General features: G+C 36.2%; 1 protein-coding gene across 3 annotated transcripts in view; it reads left to right on the forward strand.

Annotated features, from left to right (window-relative positions):
- Nucleotides 1-2,008: 2,008 nt before the first annotated feature.
- PDE1A (phosphodiesterase 1A) overlaps nt 2,009-25,347 on the forward strand; it is a gene marked incomplete at both ends in the record, with an annotated part of 346,535 nt that continues 323,196 nt past the window's right edge. Inside the window, one exon of one of the 3 annotated variants that reach the window (XM_082658758.1) lies at nt 2,009-2,124. In XM_082658758.1, coding sequence (XP_082514884.1) covers nt 2,024-2,124 — 101 coding nt within the window. The remainder of the gene's footprint in view (nt 2,125-25,347) is intronic. The other 2 variants (XM_082658757.1, XM_082658754.1) reach the window with 2 other exon arrangements.

Here is a 25,347-nt window from a genome sequence, read left to right on the forward strand (position 1 = left end):
TACTGAAGAATAGCAGATACTGGGGAACAATGTATATGGAGGGCTGACTATAATTTATATGCAGATTTTCCACTGAGGGCTGGCTGGGCACCTCTAGCTCCCGGGTTGTTAAAAGAGTCAACTGTACATATTACAACATTGACTAGATGCAGTCAGTGTTGTTTAGATAGACATAGTAACTTTATAGTGGAAGATTTCTGTTTTTTAAAGTTTACTTATTTATTTTAAATTTATTTAAAAATTTTTTGGGGGTGCATTGGGTCTTTGTCGCTGCACGCGGGCTTTCTCTCTGGTTGCTGCGAGCAGGGGTTACTCTTTGTTGAGGTGCGCAGGCTTCTCGTTATAGTGGCTTCTCTTGTTGTGGAGCATGAGCTCTAGGCGTGTGGGCTTCAGTAGTTGTGGCACATGGGCTCAGTAGTTGTGGCACGCGAGCTCTAGAGCGCAGGCTCAGTAGTTGTGGCGCACGGGCTTAGTTGCTCCACGGCATGTGGGATCTTCCCGGACCAGGGCTCAAACCTGTGTACCCAGCATTGGCAGGCAGATTCTTAACTACTGTGCCACCAGGGAAGCCCCTGGAAGATTTCTTGTCAGTAAAATCATAGTGTTTATTTTGAAGGACTGGATTTAAATCTGAGGACTGTCTTTATTTCTCAATTGTCTCAACTGTTAATCGGGAATATTACCTACCTCATGGGCTTTTTGTAAGAATTTTAAAAAGTAATACTGTTAGGTACTGGGAACAGTGTCTGACACATAGTGAGCACTCAATAAATGTTAGATATTGTTACCTATCTACTGTCTATGAATATCTCTACCTTAAACCTCAAGGTAACAGGCAAGCTTCTTGCAGGGAGGAATAAAACTACATTTGTGTCTCCAAACAAACAACAAGAGATATTGCTTTTAAGTATATTTTTCTTAGCAGCTTGCAGATAGCAATAGCTGTTATGAAGCTCATACTCAAGGTCTGTGCTTGTTTCAAAGAAAGCTCACCATGTGTTGGGAGCTTGGCAGATGACTCAGTTCTGATTCCTTTTATGTCCACTTTCTCTCATTTTTCTTCTAAAATGCACAAGCAGCACAGCATCAATTTCTCTCTTCTCCTCCATCTCCCTCTCTTCCCCTTCTCCTCCCCCCACACTCCTTTTCCTTCAACACACGCACACAAGGATACACACCAGTTTCGTTTTATTTATTTTTTTAATCCCCAAAGGATTCACAGAGCAGTCTGTTTGCAGCTGCCGTGTTTTCCACTGGTTAAATTGGCAGTTACCTACTGTGTGGAGTTGCTAGGAGAAGGTGAATAAGCATGATTACAGCATCATCGTTGTACATATTTTTCAATAACAACCTGTGGAGCTCGGTGGTCTGTCTTCTGTACGGCTCTTATGTTATTTTCTCATTGTTGTCATTAGTATTTGTTGAATTTATTGTTAGAGCCTGGTATATTTTTAACTCTTGGTTCCAGATCAATTAGGAGACAAAAACCTTGGCATTTAAAACAGCCACTTTTTTCTCAGGGCGGTGCTGCTGATACTGTTTCCTACCATCTGTTTTCTTATTACATCCTGCCCTCCTTCCATTGGTAGAGAGGAATTCAGCTTCTTCTGGTGTGCTAAAGTCATTCAAGTTTCTCTTGTGCATAATAGATCTCAGAAACTGTAGGAATTCTGATGTACTTCAGTGCACAGAGCAGTAACAAATGAGCTGCTTTGGGGGAGAGCTGGAGCGCTCAGTCGGTCAGTAGTACAGTAGCAGGCTCACATGTGTCGATTGTTTCTGTGAGGTCAGAGGATGTGTTTATACTGCTGTCTGCTTGAAGGGAGGTGATGCGGTGAGCAGTGGATATGCCTGTCAAAGTCAATAGCAATTCTGGCAGAAGCTGCCGTCAGCTTTGTAAATCTGCAATGTTTTGATAGATAAGAGATGCTACTGTATAACTGTTTTAAGATTTGTAGTGGACTGAGGAATGCTTGTTCTAGCTGCTGAAACTGACTAACTGTATTGCCCTAGGAGTATCATCATGGGGTCTACTGCTACAGAAACTGAAGAATTGGAAAACACCACTTTTAAGTATCTCATAGGAGAACAGACTGAAAAAATGTGGCAACGCCTGAAAGGAATGTGAGTAAGCTCTTTGCTTGGTCTGTGTTTTTATCCACCTCTCTGACCAAAAAAATTTTGACTATTAACATGATGAATTGTTGGTACTTTCTGACTTTGTGGATTAGTGTTTCCTTTAGAAAGATTTTCTTTAAAAAAAAAATAAAACGTGTCAGTCTTAGCTAACAACTTGCTTGAAGGATGTATAGTTCTTTTGCACAGGTATGTTTTATGTAAAGTAAGGTAACTCCCTGAGAATTCACTTCACTATTAGACTACATGGCTTCTTTTAGACATTCTGTATGTGTTACTTAGATATGTGGCTTAGATATGCAGAAAAGTAATTATAAAAGCTGCTTGTCTGGGTACTTGCAGAAATAAAATTTGTCTCAGGTAAAAAGATAGATTACTACTAATATTTATTTGTGATTAGATTTTGAATAAAAAGGACAGGATTAATATGATAATAAATAACTATACTCCATTGTGCTTATTCCTTATGTCTTAATAATATTTTTTTAAGAAAAAAATGTTTATGTGGTAAAATTACTAGCAGCATACCAAACTTGCTTGAGAATTTTGGCTTAAATTAACCAATTCACTTCTAAGAGTACAGAATAGCTCATGTTGTAAACTAGACTTTAGTAAGATGGGTCAAGAAGTGTGCTTATGTCAAGCATGAAATGTTAAGTACCTGAGTCAAACTTTAATTGCAGTACTGTTTACCTTGCTGTTTAAACAGCATCTAGGTTTATTTCTGTGTATGTAACTAGTTCCTGTTTAGTGTTCCAGCACACTATGTTTACATTCTTTAATTATGTCATAATTTTAAAATCAGATTTAATTTTTTAAAATATGAAATATGAATATTTACAGGCCATTGCAATTGCTTAGTATGTTTGCAGACTTCAAATGAAAATATGTTTGCTTTTCTATAATAATAGCTAAAGGAATCCTATACCATGAGAAACACAGGTTTTCTAGGATTTGTATTTCTAATGTTGTATACACATATTATTGTATAAAATGCAACATTTGAGTAAATTTAATGTTGCTGTTTATCAAAATCTATGATTTTTTTTAAAAGAAAAATGATATCAAACTTTGTTAGGTAAAAATTCCTTCTACTTTCTTCCGTTTGAATATATTCAATGATGTTTATATAATTAGTGTTCTCTGTATATTTTCTTATACTTGAAGTAATACATGGCATTACAGTGCACTGGTTTAAGAGCACACTAATAATGCAAACAACGTTTACCAGAGAATAACTTTTAAAAAGGAAGCCATCTTTACATCATTTGAATGAATTAGAGAAATATGTTTACAAGATTCATTGAAGATTTAGAAATCACAGTTTTTTGTAAAGGTGGTTCTCTAGGGAAACAAATAATCCTATAAAAGCAAATAACAGCTTACAAAATTAATCAGCATAGATGAAAATTAAACATTGGCAGTCATCAGCTGATTTGTATCCTAACCTAATGAGTGGATGAACATCTGTACCGGAAAAATTATATTTCATATTACAACCTATTTTAGATTTTTTCCCTTTAGCAGGACAGGATGGTTCTGGTTTGTTTGTTTTGTTCAGTTTGTCTTTGTTCTCTTTTTCTGCAGTTATTTGAATGTATGAAGATGTATGGTAGTGAGTGTATGCATATGTCTTTAAAAAATTTGAAAAGTGAATTTGTGTTTACCTAACATTTTACAGCAAAGTTATCCAACTTTCACACAATCAGTTGATCTCAAAGATCAACTGTCATATTTTTTCAGGAGAGGGTGATAGAGTCATTTAGCAGTAGAGCTTCATGACAATATTCAACATGGATGTAGGATATAATTATATATGTACCTATATAAATTTTGAATTGTGTCTATATAGCACCACTGAATGACCACATAGAGACACTGAATGACCAAATTACTGATAACTAGGTTTTTTAAAATAATTATTGCTAAACTGATGGAAATGACTGATTGCTTTTGCATTAAAGCAAGAAAGAATTTTCATTTTGGTACTACTATTTTAACTTGTACTTGAAGACATTTCCAGTATTCTAGGTTCAGAATTGTCAAAACAAGAAGCTCTAAATCTAAAATCTGCATGACTAATGACACCCAAATTGTTTAATTATGGTCTTTTGTGTAGTCTAAATTCAAAGAAATGATATGAGGGACTCCCTATTCCATTGCTGAGATTGTCTTGCCTATTTAAAATCTTATATTGATTCAAACAGAATTTTAGCTTATCAAAATGTCTAGTGCTAGAATTCCACTTTTAAGTAATGGCAATTAAAATCATGTTACTCATGAAAGCTATTAAATAATTTTCTTAGTTTGGCAAAAAAGACTCAATAAAGGCCTTTAAATACTTGTTTGGAAAGTGATTTTTTCATCTTTAACTGCAAACTTTACAAATGCATTTATTTATTTCAACAGGATATTGAAATAAGTACATTTTTGAGGTTAAATAAAAATAGAGACAAAGGTTAAAGTAAAATAAGATTTATTCCAGTATACCTTAAAAATGGAAAACATGAACCACTACTGGTAGATATTTACAGAAAATATTTTATAGGCATTTTCATATAACATTATATTTTAGAACACTTTTTTTCAGTCCATAGAAGTAATTTTTATATTTTGTAGCACATGTGAAGATGTTGGTAAACTAATTAAAATATCAGTTCTTCTCTATCATTTTGTTGATTTCTTTCATTGAACTTTTAAATCTCCTTCATATAATATTTAATCAAGACAGCATATTCAGTAATGTGCTAAGAAATCTCTTATTCATTTGTGGGAACAAAGGTAAAACAGTTTTCTCTTCCCATTTCTGATGTAGACTTATATGCTTTGTTCTATTAATTTTCTTTTTATAGTTACGGCTCTTTTCTTTAGCTTTCTTCAATCCATCTTCTACCACTAATTTGTCACTCAGTATGACAATTTAGATTCTACACAATGACTCACCATGTCTGATGGTAGAAATGTTAGCAAATGACTATGGCATCATGTCCTTCATAAACTATATTTAAAAAGAATCATATACTTGTCCATAAGTTACCAACCATTTAGGATTTGGAAAACACTTCCGATTTCTTTTGCCATCTTGAAACCTGATGAAATTTCTGGTTCAGAAGTTTCCTGTGACTCTGGGACCTATACTACTTCCTACATCCTGAGAACATTTGTCTAACACTAGTCTTTGCAAAGATTGTTAAGTTTATTGATTTCCATGAAGAAAGTTGATTTGAAGATTTTATATTTGTTTTCATTTATACATAGTAGTTTTTTTCAATTTAAAAAGAATCTTTTTTCATGTCATGATACTGGTTTTTGGTCTTTAAGTGTAAAAAGGGCTCTTCCACTGTGGAGTTTTTAAAAAATCAAATATGTTTTAAAACATTGGTACTGCTCTTTCCCGTCAGTGCTACTGTTCTAAGAATTTGATCTAAGAGGTTATAGCATTTCCAGAAAACTGTGATGAAGTTAAAATTCCAGTGAAAACCACAAGGTGTTAGAGTAAAACTAAATCAGAGTGTTATCCTACTCAGTTTTTCAACAAAAAAGAGGAGAGTTTGAACTGCTCAAAACCATAAACTATTGACAAAAAAGTGAGACTCACCACTCCATAGTACTTACTGCCAGTACCTTCAGTTTTTATAGATGTAAGACTATGAGAATTTCGCTGTTAGAACCTAATGTAATATGATAATTGATTTTATATGTAGAGACACATACCTCTTTATCTCTCCTAATCCATACAAATATACAGATTTTAAGATCTGGAATTGTGAATACAACAGTGGAAAGACTTAAACTTCTTTTCTCATTTTTTTCTCTTTGATTGTTGGTATACATGATCTTCAGTAGTAGAAGAATAAAATGTAGAGGAGTAGAAAGTGAAGGAGAAAGCAGAAACCCTATAACTAATTTCAATTAGCAGTTATTTTAGAGGGCAATGTGTTATACGGTTCTCTCTGATGAAGTAGCCCAAAACTTTATCACCAGGAAGATGTAGCAGAAATACATATTTAGAACAAAAATTGGCAAAAGGTAAAATGACAGGCGTTATTAGCACCATATTACCAAACTAGAATTATACTTTAGGATGGAGCAACATTATAGATTAGAAGCAAATAAATCTGATCCTTTTACTCTCCTGCTTCAAACCTTTAAAGGTTTCTAGTGCCCTCCCTTCAAAGTTCAGCATCCATATGTATAAAATAGATAACTAATAAGAAACTGCTGTATAAAAAAATAAAATTAAAAAAAAATTAACAAAAGCCAGACAAACAAAAAAACAAAGTTCAGCATCCTTCCCAGGTCTCACCATACCTGTTCAACTTTTGGAGCCTGCTCTCATGCCTCTTCCTCTGTGGCCCCCTCCCACCCAAACCCAGGGTTGCACAGAAGAAATGCTACTTACTTCCCATCTGCCTTTGCTCATTTTTTTCTCTCTTCCAGAGGGAACCACTCCTTTCTCCTCTCTCAGTCAGAGTTGCTCTTGCTTCTCATGAGGCTTTTAGAGATGTGTGGGGATGTTTCTGGTTGTTTCAGTGCCTGAGAGTGTTTCTGTATTCAGTGGACAGCAAGGTCCAGGCATGATAACTGTCCTCCAGAGCTTAGGACATTCTCTTATCAGGAAGAATTGTCCTACTAAAAATCCTAATTGAGAGCCTATTAAATGCTCAAAGATCTCTTCTTAAATTTCACTTGCAAAAGAAATCCTTCCTGACCTTCCATACTAGATTAGTTTCCTATATTTGGCTCATTAAGTAACCTGGGCTTCCCTTTTCATAACAAAATCTACCTTCCCCACAAGCTACTGAGAAAAAGAGCTATGTTCGCTGTGTTTGCTTGTGGGTCTCCAGCCCGTAGCATAATAACTGGCATATTGGACATAATGCAATAAATACTGTTAAATCAATCCATCAATGAATAAAATTCTGAATCTTATAGTGGGTCTAACTACAAAATTAGAAGGTCAGTCAGGCTGTCAATATAGGGCCTAAAGCCAGGTTGGAGGAGTGGCAATAGATTCATAGCTGGAATAGGGATAAAGAAGATGGAAGGAAATAATGTTTGCTTATCGTCTACTTGTTGTCAGAACTTTCCAGATATAACATATCTGTATTCTTATTTACTCTTTTCAATGATTTCAAGAGGTGAGTATCCTAAGTTGGTTAAACATCCAGTGTCTGATGGAACTTGGATTTAAATACAGATCAACCTAGTTCTAAACCTCTTATTTATCTTGCTCCCCAAATAAAAAAAAACACAAAAGAGGACATTCTCACAATGGTTACCTAGAAAGATCACCACAAAAGGATCTAGAGTGGTGCTTCTTAAAACTTAGTCCATGAGCCTTATGGTAGGCAGACTAATTGACCCCAAGAGATGTCCATGTCCTAATCCCCAGAACCTGTGAAAATGTTACCTTATATGCCAAAGGGGAATTAAGGAGGCAGATGGAGTTAAGGTTGCTAATCAGCTGACCTTAAAATAATGGAGATTTGTCTAGATTATCCAAATGAGCCCATGTAATCACAAGCGTTCTTAAAAATGGAAGAAGGAGGCAGAAGGAGGTCACAGTGCCATGATGTGAGAAGGACTCAACTTGTCTTTGCCAACATCAAAGGTGGAGGAAACAGGCTATAAGCCAAGGAATGTGGGAACCTCTAGAAGCTTGAAAAGGAAAGAAAACAGAATCTCTCTCTAGAGCCTCTAAAAAGAATGTATCCCTACCAACACCTTGATTTTAGCTCAGTGAAACTTGCATCAAATTTCTGACCCATGGAACTGAAGATAATACATTTGTGTTGTTTCAAGCTACTCAGTTTGTGGTACATTTGTTGCAGTAGCAATAAGAAACTAATACATTTCTCCTGTAACAGAATAGTAAGAGTATTTAACCAACATGGCCACTCCTATCCTCTCCCAACACACACATACACTCTCACTCACACCCACATACACACACACAGACACAGACATGATGCCTAGAGGTGGGGCCCAGCCTAGGTCACTCTATGGCACACTGGAGTTAGATACTCATTATCCTTAGCCATTAAATAACTCACTGTCCTCCATCTAACCCTGGATTACATGCCCAGAACCCCATTTTTTTTTACCAAGCTCTGATATTGAAAATATATAGTGGATTCATTTCAAATGTCAAAGAATGTTTATGCTATCTTTCTTGGAAATTGCTGATAAATCTCAGTCTCTGTTCTCATATGGATGTGTATGTGACTCTTCTGATGGATTAATAAGGCAAATCAGTTTAAAAAAATCAGTTTTTTAGTCATAAAACTGATTTGAAGAAAAGCATCTCACAAAACCTATATTGGTATACAGATATAATATTAATATAAATCTCAGTTCTTGCATAACATTATGTTATGCTTTCTAGAATGGACATTGTTGAGATGAAATACCTTAGAGATGAAGAAATTGAACTTGGAAACAGTCAGATATTTTCTAATACCATCTATCATTTAATGAGTGACTGTGGAAAAGTTATTAGCTTTTCTGTGAAATCCAATTATTTCATTCGTTATTCATTCAGTCATACTTACTGATTGTGTAGTATGTCAGGTACTATTGTAGGCACAGGAACTTACATTCTAGAGGAAACAAATGACCAAAAAGTAAATGACAAAAAATAAGTTAAAATGGAGTAAGAAGTGACCTGAAAAAATGTGCTAGGTCATGTGATCAAGAGTCACTTGGAGAAGGTATTTTGGCTAGTCAGGGATGACTTCTCTCAGGAGGAGTTGAGACAGACTCCTGTCCTTCATTAGATCTTGGGATGAGAGAGAGGCTAAGGAATGTCACATAATCTTTGCCCAAGTTCAGAATTAAGTGAAGGACAGATATAGGAGTCCAGTAGATGGAGATACAATGTCAGCTTTATTGAAAGACTAAATTTATAGTGGAGAGTAAGGTTTTTGGTTTGCAGCTAAATAAGCCAAAACATCTCTGAATTCAACTTACTCCCCCAAACTGTAGACTTCCCCAAACAGGGACAAAGTCTATTCTCCTAAATTTACCTCATAACCTCTGGTAGATGAGATATGCTTTCTACAAGTAGAATATCCCTTCCACGCCCCTTGAAGAGGACAGCTTACATCCCAAAGTCTAATTCCTTCTCCACAATTCACCAACCAAATGTTGCTTCTCCTCCTCTGTGAAAGAATATGAGAAGTGGCAAAGAGAGGCCAGGAAGGCTTTTCCAATGGAAGGTCCATCCACTTAGAAGGAAGCATTAGGATCTGGGAATATGGATGTTGCCAGAGTCAAGATAGTGAAAATTAAATAAAATAATGTATTTAAGAAATATAACTCAGTACCTGGCGCATAGTAAGCTCTTAAAACATTGTAATTATTAATATTCCCATAATCTTGTCCATTCTTACATGTATTCCAACTCTGCTGTTTAACAGCTATATGGTAAGTTGATTCATTTTTCAATGTCTTGGTTTCTTAACTGAAAATGGGAATAATATCCTTACCAATCTCATAGGTGTTGGGAATATTAAATGAATTAATGCTTATAAACTGCTAAGAACAGTGTCTAGAATTCAAGTAATACTAGCAATATCATTATTATTACTGATAATACATGCAGAAGCAGAATTCTATTTTTTTTTCAGGTAATTTTCTTAGAATCAGTAGACAGAGCAGGATTGTCAACATGAGAAAAGAAGGCTTTCTTTTAGCTCAGTGGAAGTGGTCTCACCAAAATCCCCAGGTTTCTCTTTACCAGAACAGTTATACTCAAGGATTTACCTTTCCGTGAGGCAAGAGTGTGTTATGTGGGAAGAGAGAGCTGAGGAAGAGAAGTGGGCTGGCCTTGAGAGTTTCACTGATAGAAGAATTGCCTTGATGGATTCAGTGTCTTTTGTTCAGCGTCTTGTAGTGGTCTTAGAATGGATTTTATGTCTCTGTAATCGTGTATGACCTAGGGCTAATCTAATTTCCTGAGTCACTCCGACTTGAAAATCATTTGTTAGGTTTTTTCTTATCCCTGTCTAGGTCGGGTTCATAAGAGAGTTGATTTCCAAGTAATTGTTGTCATGTGCCATGGTCATTCCTTTTGTCAATTCATTATAGAAAATACCAAATCGCCATTATGTTATTAGATTTTGTCCTTTATTCTAACATATTTCAGTCAGTTAATCAAATGTAAATATTTGAGCAAGTCTGATTCCCATCCGAAAGGACTGTACTGTAAGCCATTTGGATATGAAAGGAACTGTTCATTAGCATCATTAAACAAATGATAGTGTTAAGGGCTTATGAGAATCCTAGTATTTCACATACCTGATCTGAACAAGTATTGGGCACGAATAACTATTTATTGTTAAGAAAGGACATAAAAATTATAACAGGTTATTAGAGGCATATAAATGAAACATTTTGACTCTTTTGATTCGTCCTTTAGGCTACAATTTCTTGAGGTTGTTTAAAGAGATTATATTCTACTTAATATCTTATAAAATATTTAAAAACAAATTTTTATTAAATAGACCCAGAAAATGCTCAAAGCAAATAATTTCTGGTAGGTAAAATTTTGATATTTGTAGCTGTTCAAGTAAGTTTATAAAGAGTCATGAAAAAGCACCACTGTCTACAGGGCGGCAAAACAGAGGTCAACCTGAATTAAACTCTGCATAATCATGGAGAATCAAAGGATTCTTGGAATTTTCTACATGAATCAGGTCCTTGATAACTTAGAAGAAAATCACAATGGACTTCTTATCAGCAAAGCAACAGTATGATGACTCTGGTCCACTTAAAACTGGACTTTCTAAGACTTGGTTGAAAATAAACAGCATTTGGAGCAAGCTAAGAAAAAACTGAATGACTTGGGCATCAATCATGTTTTTGATTAGCTTAAGCTATTTAAAATCACCTTATAATTGCATAGTAGTAATCACACCTTTTAATTCTTTTATGCCTTATTCTTTCTAAAATATTTTTCTTTTGATGTGTATGGTTCAGCATAATTATCCTGTTTTTCTGATGAGAAAACTGAGCCCCAAAGACATTAAATAACTTGACTAATGTTCCCCTATTAGTAGGGGGAGAGCCAGATTCCTAGGCCCATAGCTATTCCCTTGAACACTGACTTAGATAGTTCTATTTAACACTCGAGACTCACTATAAAACCTGACATTTCAGGAGTTAAAAACTGCTCTCTTATTTTGATTTTCCACAATCCTGCCATCTGTTTGCCTAATTCTGCATACTCAAAGATGAATACTAAGGGGAGTTATCTCTTGGCATATGCTTTAGATGTCAGAAACTCCCTAGTTTTATTTCTTTCCTTTTCTAGGACATGCACTACCATTACCCCTTTAATTAATTTATTTAAACAATGATCCTAGCTAGAATTTGCAAAGGAATTTGACTTTTCCTAAACTCTCTTGCCCCTTTGGAGTTTGGACACTTACAAAATTATTCTAATTTATTTGGCCTTTAGTATGCCAAACAACAGAGAAAAATAATGCTGCACAGTAGAAATGTCTGGATGTCTGTCCCTGAAGATTTTTATTTACCAATGAGAATAAAGACAGGAGTTTTAATGATTAAAACAAGGTGTTTTATTCTTGCTGTGCTTTCTCTTCTTTTCATGTTATAACAGATTTTAAGCATATGATAAGGGTCTTTTTTAAAGTAAAGTGAGCATTTCTCCTTTTGTTTATTTTAGAAAAATCATCTAAATGGAGTTTATTCTACTTTATTGCCAGCAGAGAATATAAACTCCTTAAAGGCGTGCAGTATTTTCCTCATCATTTCTTAGTCTGTATTTGGAAATGGTTACTAGATGGGTTAAGGAGCTCTTATGAACTCTAAGAACTCTCAAAATCTTCAGTACCTCCTACTGGTCCCAGTATGAAAAAGTGTCTTTATATGTGTGACCCTCTTGATATTTCATCCCCTAGCAAATCTCTGCTTTAATATCTCAAGTTTTCCAAGGAGCCCTCTATTTTCCAAAAATTCTTTTATGCTGTTGTTTACTGTTGCAATACGTCCCAATTTGTTCATGACTTCCTGCATCCACTCTTGGATAATCCCTCCCATACTGACTCTGAGCTTGGCCAGAATGTTGGCTAACTTGCTTTGGCCAATGGGATGTTAGCAAATGTGACACAAGCGAAGGCTTGGGAAGGGCTTATGTATTGGGGTTTACTCTCTCCTGCTGCTCTCTGGAACCCCCATACCAATAGTGAAAGAAGCCTGGTTAAGCCTACTGGAGGATGAGAATGTGGAGCAGATATAAACCATTCCAGCTGAGACCCCTCTAGACCAACCAGACCATCAGCCACCAGACATGTGAGTGAGGTCGTCCTGGATTATCCAGCTTCCTCAAAATCATGACAAAATAGTAAATGTTTATTGTTTTCGGCTACTGAGTTGCAAGATGGTTTGTTACACACAAAATAATGCCAACTGATATAAGTTCTTAGCCTCTAAATTTTTCATATAGTTCTTCTCTGGCTTCCACAGTTTTTTGCCATTAACACTCTTCTTCTCTCCCTCATCATCTCCTATCATTTATTTCTTTTACCCAATCAAAAATTAGGAAATATTTCAAAGATTATAAAAATGAAAACTGAGATCCCTATTTTCAGAAAGTCAGTCCAATAAAATTCTCTTCCACATTATTTCCACAAGTAACAATATCAGTGGTACATACCCACTTACAGTATTTCTTGCAAAACATGATCACTCAGTAGCTTGTATATTGAAGTTGTGTTGCTCTTAGGTTTCTTTAAACAAATATAATTTTCCACCAAATAGAAGAGAAACATAGAATAAGGCAGGGAAACTGCATAGTTTCATAAGAGAAGATGGTTCATATCCTGTTACCCTGGCAACAGGCACTGGGAAGGCCACGGCTCCCCACACATCCTGTTGCCCTGACAACAGGTCAGGCAGGGCATGGGAAGGCCCAGTTTCCACTCTTCTAGGCCTTTTCTTTTCAAACACAAAGAAAAAGGAGAAAGGGATTTTGCATCTTGTTCCTCCCCACCTACATATTTCTTCTATTATCTGAATCACTCCAGTATAAGATTATCTTTCCAGATGTAGGAGAGCGTAAGGAAATAGTGACCTCAATTTTTACATTCATAAGCTCTGAAACATTTGCTAATTTTTGATTGGGTCAAAGGAGTAAATGATAGGAAAAAAAGAAGAGGGAGGGAATCAAAGTAGTAGAGAATAAATTGAATATATTGTGGAAACCAGATCAGTAGTATACAAATAATGTAGCAGTAAAGGCTTTAAATTCTATAAAACAGAAGTCTTCAACTTCTGTAAACCAGATTCTATTAAAAAAATTTTTTTTTTGTAAACCAGATTCTTATTGGTGAAGAGAAAAGTGGCAAAAATCTTCTCTCAGAAAACAGGAAAAGGGATTTGTGGAGAAAAGATTTTGAATTTAAATTGAGCGAAAAAGGAACTGTAGGCTGGTGAAGAGGAAGTATCTTTAGGAGACTATAACCAAGTTAAAATTGAATTTCTAGAAGACCAGGTGGGAAAGTTGGAGCCTAATCAGAATATCACTAGAATCCATGAAAAAACACTCAAGACTGTATGAGACTAGATAAGGTGACTCTTCTAGGTACTCTAATTGCACTTCATGTATTATTATTATTATTGTCCATTGAATTTTCTGCCTTCTAGGTTACCTTCTTACTTCCCTAGAGGTAACAAGAGGGGACAGGTAGCATCCATTTGCCATTTGTTTAGTATCGTATCCTCAGTACCTAGAATAGTACACTGCATAAAGTAAGAACTTAAAACTGTCTCACTATAAAACCAGTAACTAGGCAGTGTGTAACAGCTTTACATTTGAGTGGTACAGCTAGTAAAGCTATATAATTCAGCAGCAACATTAATTCAGGTTGGAAGGTCAAGAAGATTTTATGGACCAGTAGAGATTATTGGGGATGTGACTATATGACAGACAAAACAAAAAATAAAAGATAAGCCTTGTAATATGGAACTTAGAATCTCAGAGGATGGTTGTGAGGGATAAAATAATGCAGTCAAAGTGCCCAAACCCTGTGCCTGGCACAAAATAAGTATCTGCAATTGTAAATTAGTTTTGTGGCACAACTATGTGTAAGACAGTGTGTTTGTTTTTGCCCATTCCTCTGCCAAATATAGACTGAGATAAAAGTTGACCCTAATAACTGTCTGATGGGTAGAGACAGAGGAGATTCAACATTGAGTGAGCTTCCTACTCCAAAATTCTAATTTCTTAAGTTCTATACCAGTCGTATCCTAGGAAAACTCAAATTTCTGTTTTGTTATGTAGTTGAATAGTTGGGATTATATTGAGAACATCTTTCAGTGATTAGCAAGTATTCTGTGTTCACATGGCCTTGTGGCCCAGAACTCTTGGTGAGTGAAGATCGCTGTGTATCCTGTGAGAGTTAGTTGCCTGCTGAAGCTTCCAAACTGTAATGAGTCAGACAAATGGAGATAAGATGACCAAACTTGTAGGAGATCAGGTTAAATACTTTATATTAGCTTCTGGGCTGCAGGTACTTGTCTGCTACTGAGTTGAAGAAGACTAACTAATCCTTTCTTTGTACAGTTCCTCAAAGAGAAACTTTGCAAGGTAGTCTTGAAATGTCACAATGTGATTGAGCAATTTTAACAGTTTTTGAGGTTTATTTTTACCAGACATTCAAGTCCAAGGTGTGTGACAAGGCTTGAAGTAAAGTCATAATTTTCAAGCTGTCATTTAATATTTGTGTTCTCTGACTTCATCCTTCATGTGAATCATATTTCAATTCAGGATAAATATTTGCAAAAATTGTATAAAAATGTGTATCAAAAGATGCCTCTAAGAGCAAACCTGTCTACCATTAATGGAGTCATGAATTAAGGAGAGATCAGTATACTTCATGACTGAGAATATTCCAAAATGGAATTCACAACCAAACTATTAATATACAGTTTAAAGGATTAAACTATACCTGGCATTAGTCCCCAAATGACTTTATTATATATACTTTCCCTCTGTTTTACGTAAGGCATTATAACAAATTTTTTGATTTGTTACCAAAATTGTTTTAGTTTTCTAAATAAAAAATGATCAAATACAATGCTAAAAATTATTTTGTTTACCATTATTCTGATATTTCTTTGATTTATGTCTATAATTAGCATAACGTCCATGTTCTGTTGTTAGACAAGTTGGTTGATCCACTGATAGCTATAGCACATGGAGAATAAGAAATAACATGGAATCACTTTAGAGCATTTTGGAATTAGAAACACGTTGCCAATCTTAGTTCCCTAGAAAGAGGAAATGTTTAAGTTCAGAAATAAGGAATTAAGAAAATCCTCTCCCTGATAAACTTAAACTGTTTTGCTAAGTGTATGTCTTATGGGTATAAAAGTAAACACTGATTTACACAGTGTGAGTCAAACTACGGTAATCTTACTTAGTCATTGGTTAGAACTATATTAAGAATGGGAGTCATTAAGAAATAAAGTTGTAGCTTAAATTCGTCAGGACTGTACTGACACTTGTAAAAATATTGAGGTGCTTTGGAAAGTAGGACTAGCATTGTTTCATTAACCCAATCCAGCTGACTTGTTAATACAATTTAATTTATTTATTCATTCAATGACTATTCATCATGGGGCACACAGAGAGTTCCAGCATCATTCTAGGCACCAGGGATACAATGATAAACAATACAGTCATGACCTCTATCTTCATGGAATTACAGTTTGATAGTGAGGATGGATGATAGACAAGCAAACAAAAACTATGCAATGTAATTTGAATAAAAGCAAATAGAATAAGATGGCAATGTGTCTGGGAGGTTCAGATATGGCTACTTAGAAGAGCGGTCAGGGAAGGGCTTCCATGACAGCGACTCATGAAGAGGGACCTTAATGAAGTGAGGAGTTAACTATGCCAAGACCTGAAATAATGGCATCCCAGACAGAGGGAACCAAGGGCACAGCCCCCAAGGCAGGATGCATGTGGAGTGTTTGAGGAAAAACAACAAGACCAGGAGGCCTGGATCACAGCGGGTGAGGGAAAGAGTGAAAGAATTGTGTGTGGAGAGAAAGGCAGAAGCCAGATCATCTAAGACCCAACAGGTCATGATAAGAAAGTAGGATTTTATTCTGAGCCTGGTAGAGAGCTCTTGGAGCTTTGAAGAAGTGAAGTGGAGTGTTAAGACTTAGGTTTTAAGAGGAATTCTCTGGTCATTTTGTGGAAACTAACACTGAGGAGGGGGAAGGCAGGGAAGAACAAGATTGGAAATCGGAGGATATGTTAAGAGATTATGGCAGTTGTCCAGTTGGAGAATTGGTAGCTTTGGTGACACTGGTACTTATGGAATTGGTAAGAAGTATTTAGATTTAGGACCTATTTAAAATTCAAACTGGTAGGACTCATGATGAATTGGATGTGGGAGTGTAAGTTTTGAAAAGAATGAGATATAACGCCTTATTTTGTGCGTGTGTGTATGTGTGATCCTGAACAACTGGGTCTATGGTCCTTTGTCTGAAATCCTTGGGCCCAAATGTGACCTGAATTCATAACTTTTCAGATTTTAAAAACGTAGTAAGGTGCCTATTCCAAAAATTACTAAATATTCCCAGTGGGATGTAGGGTACCTCCCAATGAATATTTCTGCAACAAAACATGTAAATATTCACTTAATAAAGACAAAAATGGTCTGTATTCAGTTCAGGTTTTGGTGCCAAATGAGTTCAGGTCAGATAAGATTTTACTGCCAAATGAAAATGTCTGGTTTTTAGAGCCTTAGGATTCTCATAGCTGTGGATAAGGGATTATTAACCTGTTCCATTTCCTGAAATGGGGAAGTTGGTGGTGAAAACAAAAAGCTCTTTTGGATCCATGAATTTTGAGATGCCTATTAGGCACTCAAGTGGCCTTACAAATAAATAAACAGCTGGACAAATGAGAAGTCAAGGCTGAAAATATAAATTTGGGAGTCATCAATATATGGATATATTTAAAGGTGCTAAATGAGATCATCTAGGGAGTTAAAATTGGTATAAATGAGAAGAGAATCAAAGGTTGAGCCCTCAGCCACCCCAATATTTAAAGGTTGGGAGAGAAGACAGTAAAGGAGACTGAGGAGTAGCCATTATGCCATGGCATCTTGGAAGTCAAGGGAAGACTTTTTTTAAGAAAGTCAGTGTCAAATGTCAAATGTTGCTGAGAGGTCATGTAACATGAACTGTGCCTTGACTACTGGTTTTTGCATTGTAAAGGTCTTTGGCAATCTTGGCAAAACACTCTCAGTGAAGTGGTAGGACAAAATCCTAACAGGACTGGGTAGAAGAGAAGACGAGGTGGAGAAGTGGGGGCAGCATGCACAGTTAACTCTTTAAAAAATTTTCTATAAAGGCGATCATAGGGGTAGGGTGATAGCTAGAGGGGGGGGTTAAGGGTAAAGGAGTTTATGAAATGTAGAAGATATTCTTAGAGGATTATGATGGGAATGATGATAGAAATGATTTTGTAGAGAGTGAGAAATCAATGGAGAGAGAGATCTCCAGCCGCTTGAGTAGGTGAGAGGTAAGGATTGCTTAAGTGCAGAGATTGGATCTAGGAGCAAGCGTGGCTTATCCATGGCAACAGAAGGGAAGGCCATGTTTGGGAACATTTGCAAGTAGGTAGGTGTAAACATGGTGATGGTCCTCTCTGCTTACTTTATTTCCTCAGTGAAATGAAATAAGAGGCTATTTGCAGAGACTGAGAAGGGGAGAGAGGGAGTGGAGATCCGAGGAGAACATATGAAACAATCACCTCAGAAAGCAGCGTGACTAAGGTGGAATTGACAGGCAGTGCTGAGCATCCACTTCAATGGTATATTTAAAGTGGGATCAGTCTGCATCCCTGTGTCCTTTTTTTCCCTGCTACATTCAGTTTAGCTGCTTCCATGCAGGGTCAGTGCAGATGCAGAACTGGGTTTACAGAGTTCTTATTTTGTCAGAAAATGTAAATGCAATAGATGAAGAAGGGGGAGCTGGTGTTGAGGGCCTCTTCAAGGTTAAAGGTAAGGGGAGAGATAAGGGCATGGGGAGAATGCTGGCCAGTGAAAAAGTGGATAAGATCAGCAGATTGGATGTAGAGAAAGGGATAATGAATTTCTGGAATGAGATGCTAGGATCAGTGAACTTTTTCTCTTCTCAAAGACACAAAATGATATAATAAACACATATTATGTGTAGACAAGCCTATACAAGAAATACAATTTATGAAATGAATCTATGGTAGGTAATTTTATTTTCCCCCTTTTTACAGAAGTCTGCTGTGAGTTCCTTTACATTTTGTTACTAGGCTTTCTCTTCAAAACAGAAGAGGCTGTTAGGAGTGTGGCCATTCCTGCAAAGAAAACAAAGCTGGCAGATCTAATTTTAGGTTGCTTTTCCTTGACAACAGCCTTTTAAATATTGCTTATACAACAATAAAAATTGGCTCCGCAAATTAATGAGACTGCATTTGGTCAAGGAAGTTCAATTCCCTTTTACACTTGAACTTTTCACAGTGTCATGAGAACACATAATAGGGCTTTCTCTTCAGCTTGCTTCAGTGACTGAAGTTTTACTGTTTATGGTGTTCTTGGTGGTGGATGACAAATTTCAATATATGTGTCAGTAAAACAGGCCAAGCATGCAATGAAGGACTGCTGTGAAATATGGTTTTAACCACAAGGATATGGAGATTGTTTCGCTACATAAGTGTTGTTGTTCCTCTTTACATTAATGGTAGCTTAGGTGGCCTAAATAATTCAGACTTTAAGTTCCCCCTTAAGAGCCAAATCATGTTGTGAGTCTGTATATGCTGAGTGAGCAACTACTTGTCTTTTCCTTTGATGATTTTATTACCAAGAGTGAAGCTTGCTTGGTTTAAATTTTATAATAAAGCCATCACACATTAAATAATGATATTTAATTATGTACTTTGGTAAAAATGCAACTTCCATTCAGTAACTATACATAATATTGTGCTGACCAGGTGTAAAGTGAATTAAAAGTCATTGTTTCTTTTGATTTTTATTTATTTATTTATTTGTTTATTTATTTATGGCCGTGCCGCATGGCTTGTGGGATCTTAGTTCCCCAACCAGAGATCGAACCTGGCCCCAGCATTGAAAGCGCCGAGTCCTAACCACTGGACTGCCGGGGAATTCCCTTTTGATTTTTATTACGATGTCATTATATATAGAATTTGGTGGGTCATGGTATTAAAGATTTATAAGACTTCAATATAAAGGTCACTTGTGGATAGATTTTATGTTCACTTTTCCCAGGAAATTGAATCTTCTGGTTTTGTGAAATAAACTAATTTGGGGATACTCATATGTGAGTATTTGAAAATTATTCTTCTGAAGTGGTTGCTGTATTTTCTATTTGGCATTTCAGGGTTGATCTTATTTGAAGTTTGGTACCATGTTGCTTACCCTAAAGTAATTCTTAAAATTCTTGGATCCCTGGTGGGATGTCCCCATAGGTAATGCTGTGCATTTTATGGTTGGAAAATTGACTTTCCTTCTCAGCTCACAGAGATCTTCCCTCCTGATTTTCCTCCTTTTGTGGACTGGCCTGAACATGATCTGAGACTACATAACTCCTGGTTATTCTGCCATCAAAGCTGTACTTGAATGTCTAAAAATGCCAGTCATATGCTTTGACTGGGTCTTCAGAGAAATATAAATTTGGCTTCCTTGGTACTTATCCTGTACGTTGTATAACACTTCTACTTTCAAACATTAATTCTCATTTTTATTAAAGTAATAAAGTAATACCATAAGACAGTGAAAACAGAAGTTTTCTTCCCTACCCCTTGATACTACTCAGGTCTGCTTCCTGAGACATCGACTTTCATCTTTTAATTCTTTCTTCCTATAAATCATCCATGTTTTAAAATAATAATTTTATGTAGTTGTTTCTGGATTTATCTATTTTGAGCATTACCTGCCGACTTCATATAGCAGTGGATGAAAATTTAGCACTCTTAGACCAACTTCTAACCACTCCCCACTTGACTTATTCTCCCATCATTCTCCTACTGTGCTTCTATTACCATTCCAGTGAATCAATATTTGGTGTTCATAGTTTATGATTGAATTGTCTTTACTCCTGAGCCAAGAAATGAGATGTGAATATATTTCCTGTAGACTACAACCCTTTGTTTTTTCTTGGAATTAATAATTATTTCATCTTAGTTGTTAGTTTGTTGGCCTCGATTACTGCATAACTATCACTAATTCTTTCCAATTCATAAAGAGAGGTTATAAGACACCCTTCAATATATTTCCTACATTTCCAAGCACATCATGTGCTTTTTCTGTCCCACTCTTTTTCTTGAAGACATTGTTCTTTGAGCCTTTGTCCCCAGCTCCTTCTGAGGCTTTCCATGCCCAAAGCACAGTTATCCCCTGGGACTTCTCCTTGCCTTCATTCTGGGAAATCCCTTCAACACCCTCATGAGTTGTGTCTTTTTTTCCTGGGTCCCATTCTTTCTTGGTTTACTCTCCTTTAGGGGATGAGCTTCTCTAATAGCTTCCTGCAATAAGACACTTGAGATATACATGCTTTTAATGTACATTCATATATGAAAATATATTTTTCTATTTTGATACAGCTTGATTGGCTCTGAAATAATAAGTTAAAATAATTTTTTTCTCAGAATTTTGAAAGTATGGCTTCATTGTATCTTAACTTTTATTGCTGCTACCAAGAAGTTTGATGTCATTTAGCCCTGATCTTTTTATGTGATATTCTCCCCAACCCCCATGAGCCAGGAATTTCTCCATATTCCTTTTTCTTCAGAAATTTCATGATAATAACATGTGAGATTTTTATAATGGGAAATTCGTTGGTCCTTTCAATCTAGAAATGCATGCCCTTCAGTTTGGGGAAAATTTCTCCATTTTTTGATTTGATAATTTTCTTCTTTCCATTTCCTTCATTCATATGTTTCTCCTTCTGTATTAAGCCTCAAATTTTCTATTTTCTCTCCTCTTGTCCATTTTTGCCCTTTTATTTTTATTTATTTTTTGTTTATTGAGGTAACTGACATAACAAGTTTCACATGACATTATATTTCAACTTCTGTTTACATTACAGCGTGCTCACCACCATATCGTTATTTTGACTATATAGTTATTTTTACCCTTTTTAAAAAACTAAAAAATTTGATGCTTATCTTTCAACACCTCCAGCACTTTCCAAGACATGATCTCATTCTTATTTTGATTGATTTCTATTTGTAGCATTCCATTCTTTTTTTTTACACATTTAATAACAATTTTTATGGCTCTGAAATTCATTTTTGTTGATTAACATTTTCCTTCCTCTACTTGAATAGATACTACTGAGTTGCTGTTTTCTGTGTGTTTTTTTCAGTTTGTCTTTCATGTTAGACTCTCCTTAAAGGTATGGTGATTCTTGGCTGTCTGCTCACTTGTAAAAGAGAGACACTGAAAAGCTGATTGATGCTTAGTGTGAATGGATAGGGTTTGTTGATGTGTGGGCTTCATAATGGGGTGGGAAGTACTCAGCTACTTAGTTAGGTGATTACAAAATGCCATTATCCACAGGTCTTTTCTTTGGATCTACTTATTTTCTATACTGGAAGATAATCTAACCACCAGTCTAGGATGTTGAAACCTTGTTGTCCCCATTCTAGAACTGAATGAGGAAAAGAGTTGGGATCATACAATTCATTATGTAGTTTTTACTTAGTTTCCTTTTTTGCAGTATAGCAGTTCACCTCTCTCATCTCTGTGACTTAATTTCACCAGAAGATAAACATCTAACTAGATAAACATCTAACTAGATAAACATCAGATTAGATAAGCATCTAATCTTCCATAGTGATGTGGGAGCAGTAGTTGCTACATAATGAGGAGGAAAATGAAAGTCTATCTTTTCTATATATAGGCTTTCAAACAAAACCCTAATTCTCTGACTTCTGCAAGTTGGTGCCTTCAATTCCTGCATCTTTTCAGGGTTGTTAGGGTGAAGCATTTGTTTCTAACTGCTGTTCTTTGCTAAGATTTCTGCTCCTCCATCTACTTTCCAAATTTCTAAAAAAAAAAAAAAAAAGAGTTGATTCTCTTGTGTCTTGTTCATTTTTTTCCCATTTACTTTGTCATTCTGGGAGATTTACAACATTTTTATGTCTTTCTGTCATGTTAGTGGAGTTTTAAGAGTTAGCAATGATAAATGCATGTTCAGTTAGCATTTTAAAAAGAGATGTACTCAAGTTTCTCAATACTTTGAAAATTCATTCAGATTTTCTTTTTCACTTTAATTCTCTTGAAAACCTGTGAGGTAAGACCATGTACTAACTCCTTTTATCATAATAAGGAAACAAAAAGAGGTGCTCTTCTTAAAGTAGTAATTATATTACAAAGGGTTCAGTGTAGGAAACAGAAACCATGCTGGTATTTGAAACAGAAGGGGATCCAATACAGGAATTAGATGTTTACAGAATCATAGGAACGTTTGCAGGAGCTGGAAGTCAGGGGCCACCACAGGACTGGCAAATTGAAAGCTTATCACCTTAACTGTGATTGACAGGAAGGAAGATACTACAGCTGGGCTGCCATAACTAGCGCTACCACCCCACTGCTTCTAGACACCTTTGGATTCAGTGGCTGGTTATGGAAGATGGAATCCAGCCAATAGAACTGCCTCATGGTCTTGTTTGTCAGCCAAAAACAGTAGGAGAAAGGTGGCTTCTCCTAACCTTGCCTTCCAAATGCTTTGAGATCACTTTTAGTTGGTACTACCTAATGCATGTCTAGAACCTTAGGTAAAATGGCCTGGGAATGTAAATTTTAGCTTTAAAATCTCTCCAAATAAAATGAGTCAATGTAATGTGTCTACTACAGTAATACAGCTGGTTTGCTAAAGAGCTACAACTGGGTCCCAGTTTTTGTGACTTCTAGCATTTTTCTTTATATTGCTTCTTTCCATTAAAAAAACACAATAGAAAAGAATATAATAAAATATAAATATTTAATTATAAAAGAATAAAAATCACATTAAATTTGTTGCCCAAATGAAATGAGTAAAAATACAATAAGTGTAATTGGCATGTTTTTATTTTCAGGCTTTTGAACCCAGCAGCATTTCGTAATATTGAAATGCAAGATAATATTTTGATTTTCATTGCATAGAACACATGGACCTGTATTACATGCTGAACATTATACTAGGCCACTTGAGGGATATAGAAATAAAAGGCTTAGTCTTTCCTCTAACTAGGTAGATAAAACTAACTTGTATCAGTTGGTAGTACATGGTAATATGGAAGATAAATACTTTCTTTGTGGGTGAGAAAAAGACTTGTATCTGTTGTATGTCGGGAACTATATTTTTTAATATCATTAAATCTTCATACAAACCGTGTAAGTTAAAATTGCCATTCATTTTAGAGAGCACTAAATTGCCACTCAAGAAGGTTAGAGAACTCACCAAATTATGCTGACATTGGACTGTGGAGAAAGATTTAAATATTATACTCTTTTTTTAATGTCAGGCTCCCTCTTGAGGAGATTTGAGATGAACCTGGATGAAATAATTGGATATGGATGGAGAGAGGGGTAGGTCATAATTGAGTCAAATCCCATAAGAGGCCATAATTGAGGAAGGTGGGTTGCATGGTGACTGTGGCAACTCAGAGGATACTTGTTGCGTCTTGAGTCAGCAGCCTCTTAGCTCAGCTTCTTTTTATTTGTTGTATCACCACACAGTGGTCAGTTTTGATTTTCAGAGAAATGTCAAAATCCATATTTTTAATGTATAGTCTTATTATTTTTAAATGCTAGGAAATAAATCAAAGCTTTGAGAATAACTGATTGGGTCAATACTGTCAAGACCAAGTAACACCCAGGGTAGGTAACAGAAGGTTAAAATGGAATCTTTCCATTTAGCTTTGGCTGAGGCACTGAAGGCCAAGGACAGTGCAACCAAATTCATGTACTACATGCTGGACCACCCATACAGGAAAACTAAGTAAGTGAAAAATAGAATCTTTGGCATTAGAGACAGCCCTCCTCCAGTCTATATTGATGGGATATTGAAAGAGAGGATTTTAGGACTTATTTGGAAGGAGAGCTGTCCGTGTGCTGATATCCTCATCACCTCCAAGAAAAAGTCCAAGAGTGAGAGACTGTGGATGGGGCTACCTTTGTCAGCAAGGAGAAAGAGGGTCCACTGGGCTTGCCATCAACATCAGGGCAAGGAGGCATGCATCTTCCTATATGCCAAGTGGACTCTTAGAAGGAAGCCCATCTCGGTTAGTTCAAAGGGGATCCTACTGAAGGTGATTGCACGGAATCAATCCTGAGAGGGAAAGCCTCTGCAGAGTGAACCAGTGGAGTTAGGGATGAAGGAGGGAGTCCTTAGCGGTCAGATAGAGGGCAAAGCATCACTTGCCCTAGGAACTGCAGTCAGAGGATCACAGAGGGAAAATTTCCAAAAATCCTGTGTGTGGGGGGATCCCACCAGAGAAAAAGTCAGCATCTGGAAGGAACCAACATAGGAGAGCAGTTGTACCTGCTGTATAAAACTGTGTCATTCCTCCTAATTCCCTTTCTCCTCTGACCTAGTAACTTAAAGAGCTGCGGAGGAAGGAAACTAACCTGAAGCAGGTCTGAGCTTGAGGGTGGGAAGGTGAGGCTGGAAAATGCTTCACTTGAAAAACAACCATGTAGTTCTGATTATTACACTGTATGTTGGACATTTTGACTTCTGAAGTGAAACTCATCTTGTAACTGAAAGGGAACAGAAAATCTGTGGGAACTGGACTTCATCTGGTAGTGGAAACAAAGAAATTCAGAGGATGGGTGTGAAGGGACAATGGGAGAAAAGAATAAAAGCTTCCTTACTGACTCTAGCATGTTTCTTCAACATATGGCTGCAAGACACGTGTCTGCAAGTCAAAACTGTGTGTCTCCATTTGCAATCTCTGAGATAGAGAAAGACAGTTGGGTTGGTGATGGGGAGCAAGCACGGGGTGGAAAATTTATAATCAATAACATTAAGTAATAAAAGACTGTAAAGCTTTCTGTATAAATAGTCAGCATTCTGTTTTGTCTTTTTTCTTTCATTGTAGACTCCACTTGACCTTGTAAGGTCCTTACTTCACATTTAGATGAATGAACAGAAATGACAGTGCTACTGCTTTTAGACATATTGATG

This window comes from Grampus griseus, assembly GCF_964374135.1.
Source record: "Grampus griseus genome assembly, chromosome: 7".
Lineage (NCBI taxonomy): Eukaryota > Metazoa > Chordata > Mammalia > Artiodactyla > Delphinidae > Grampus > Grampus griseus.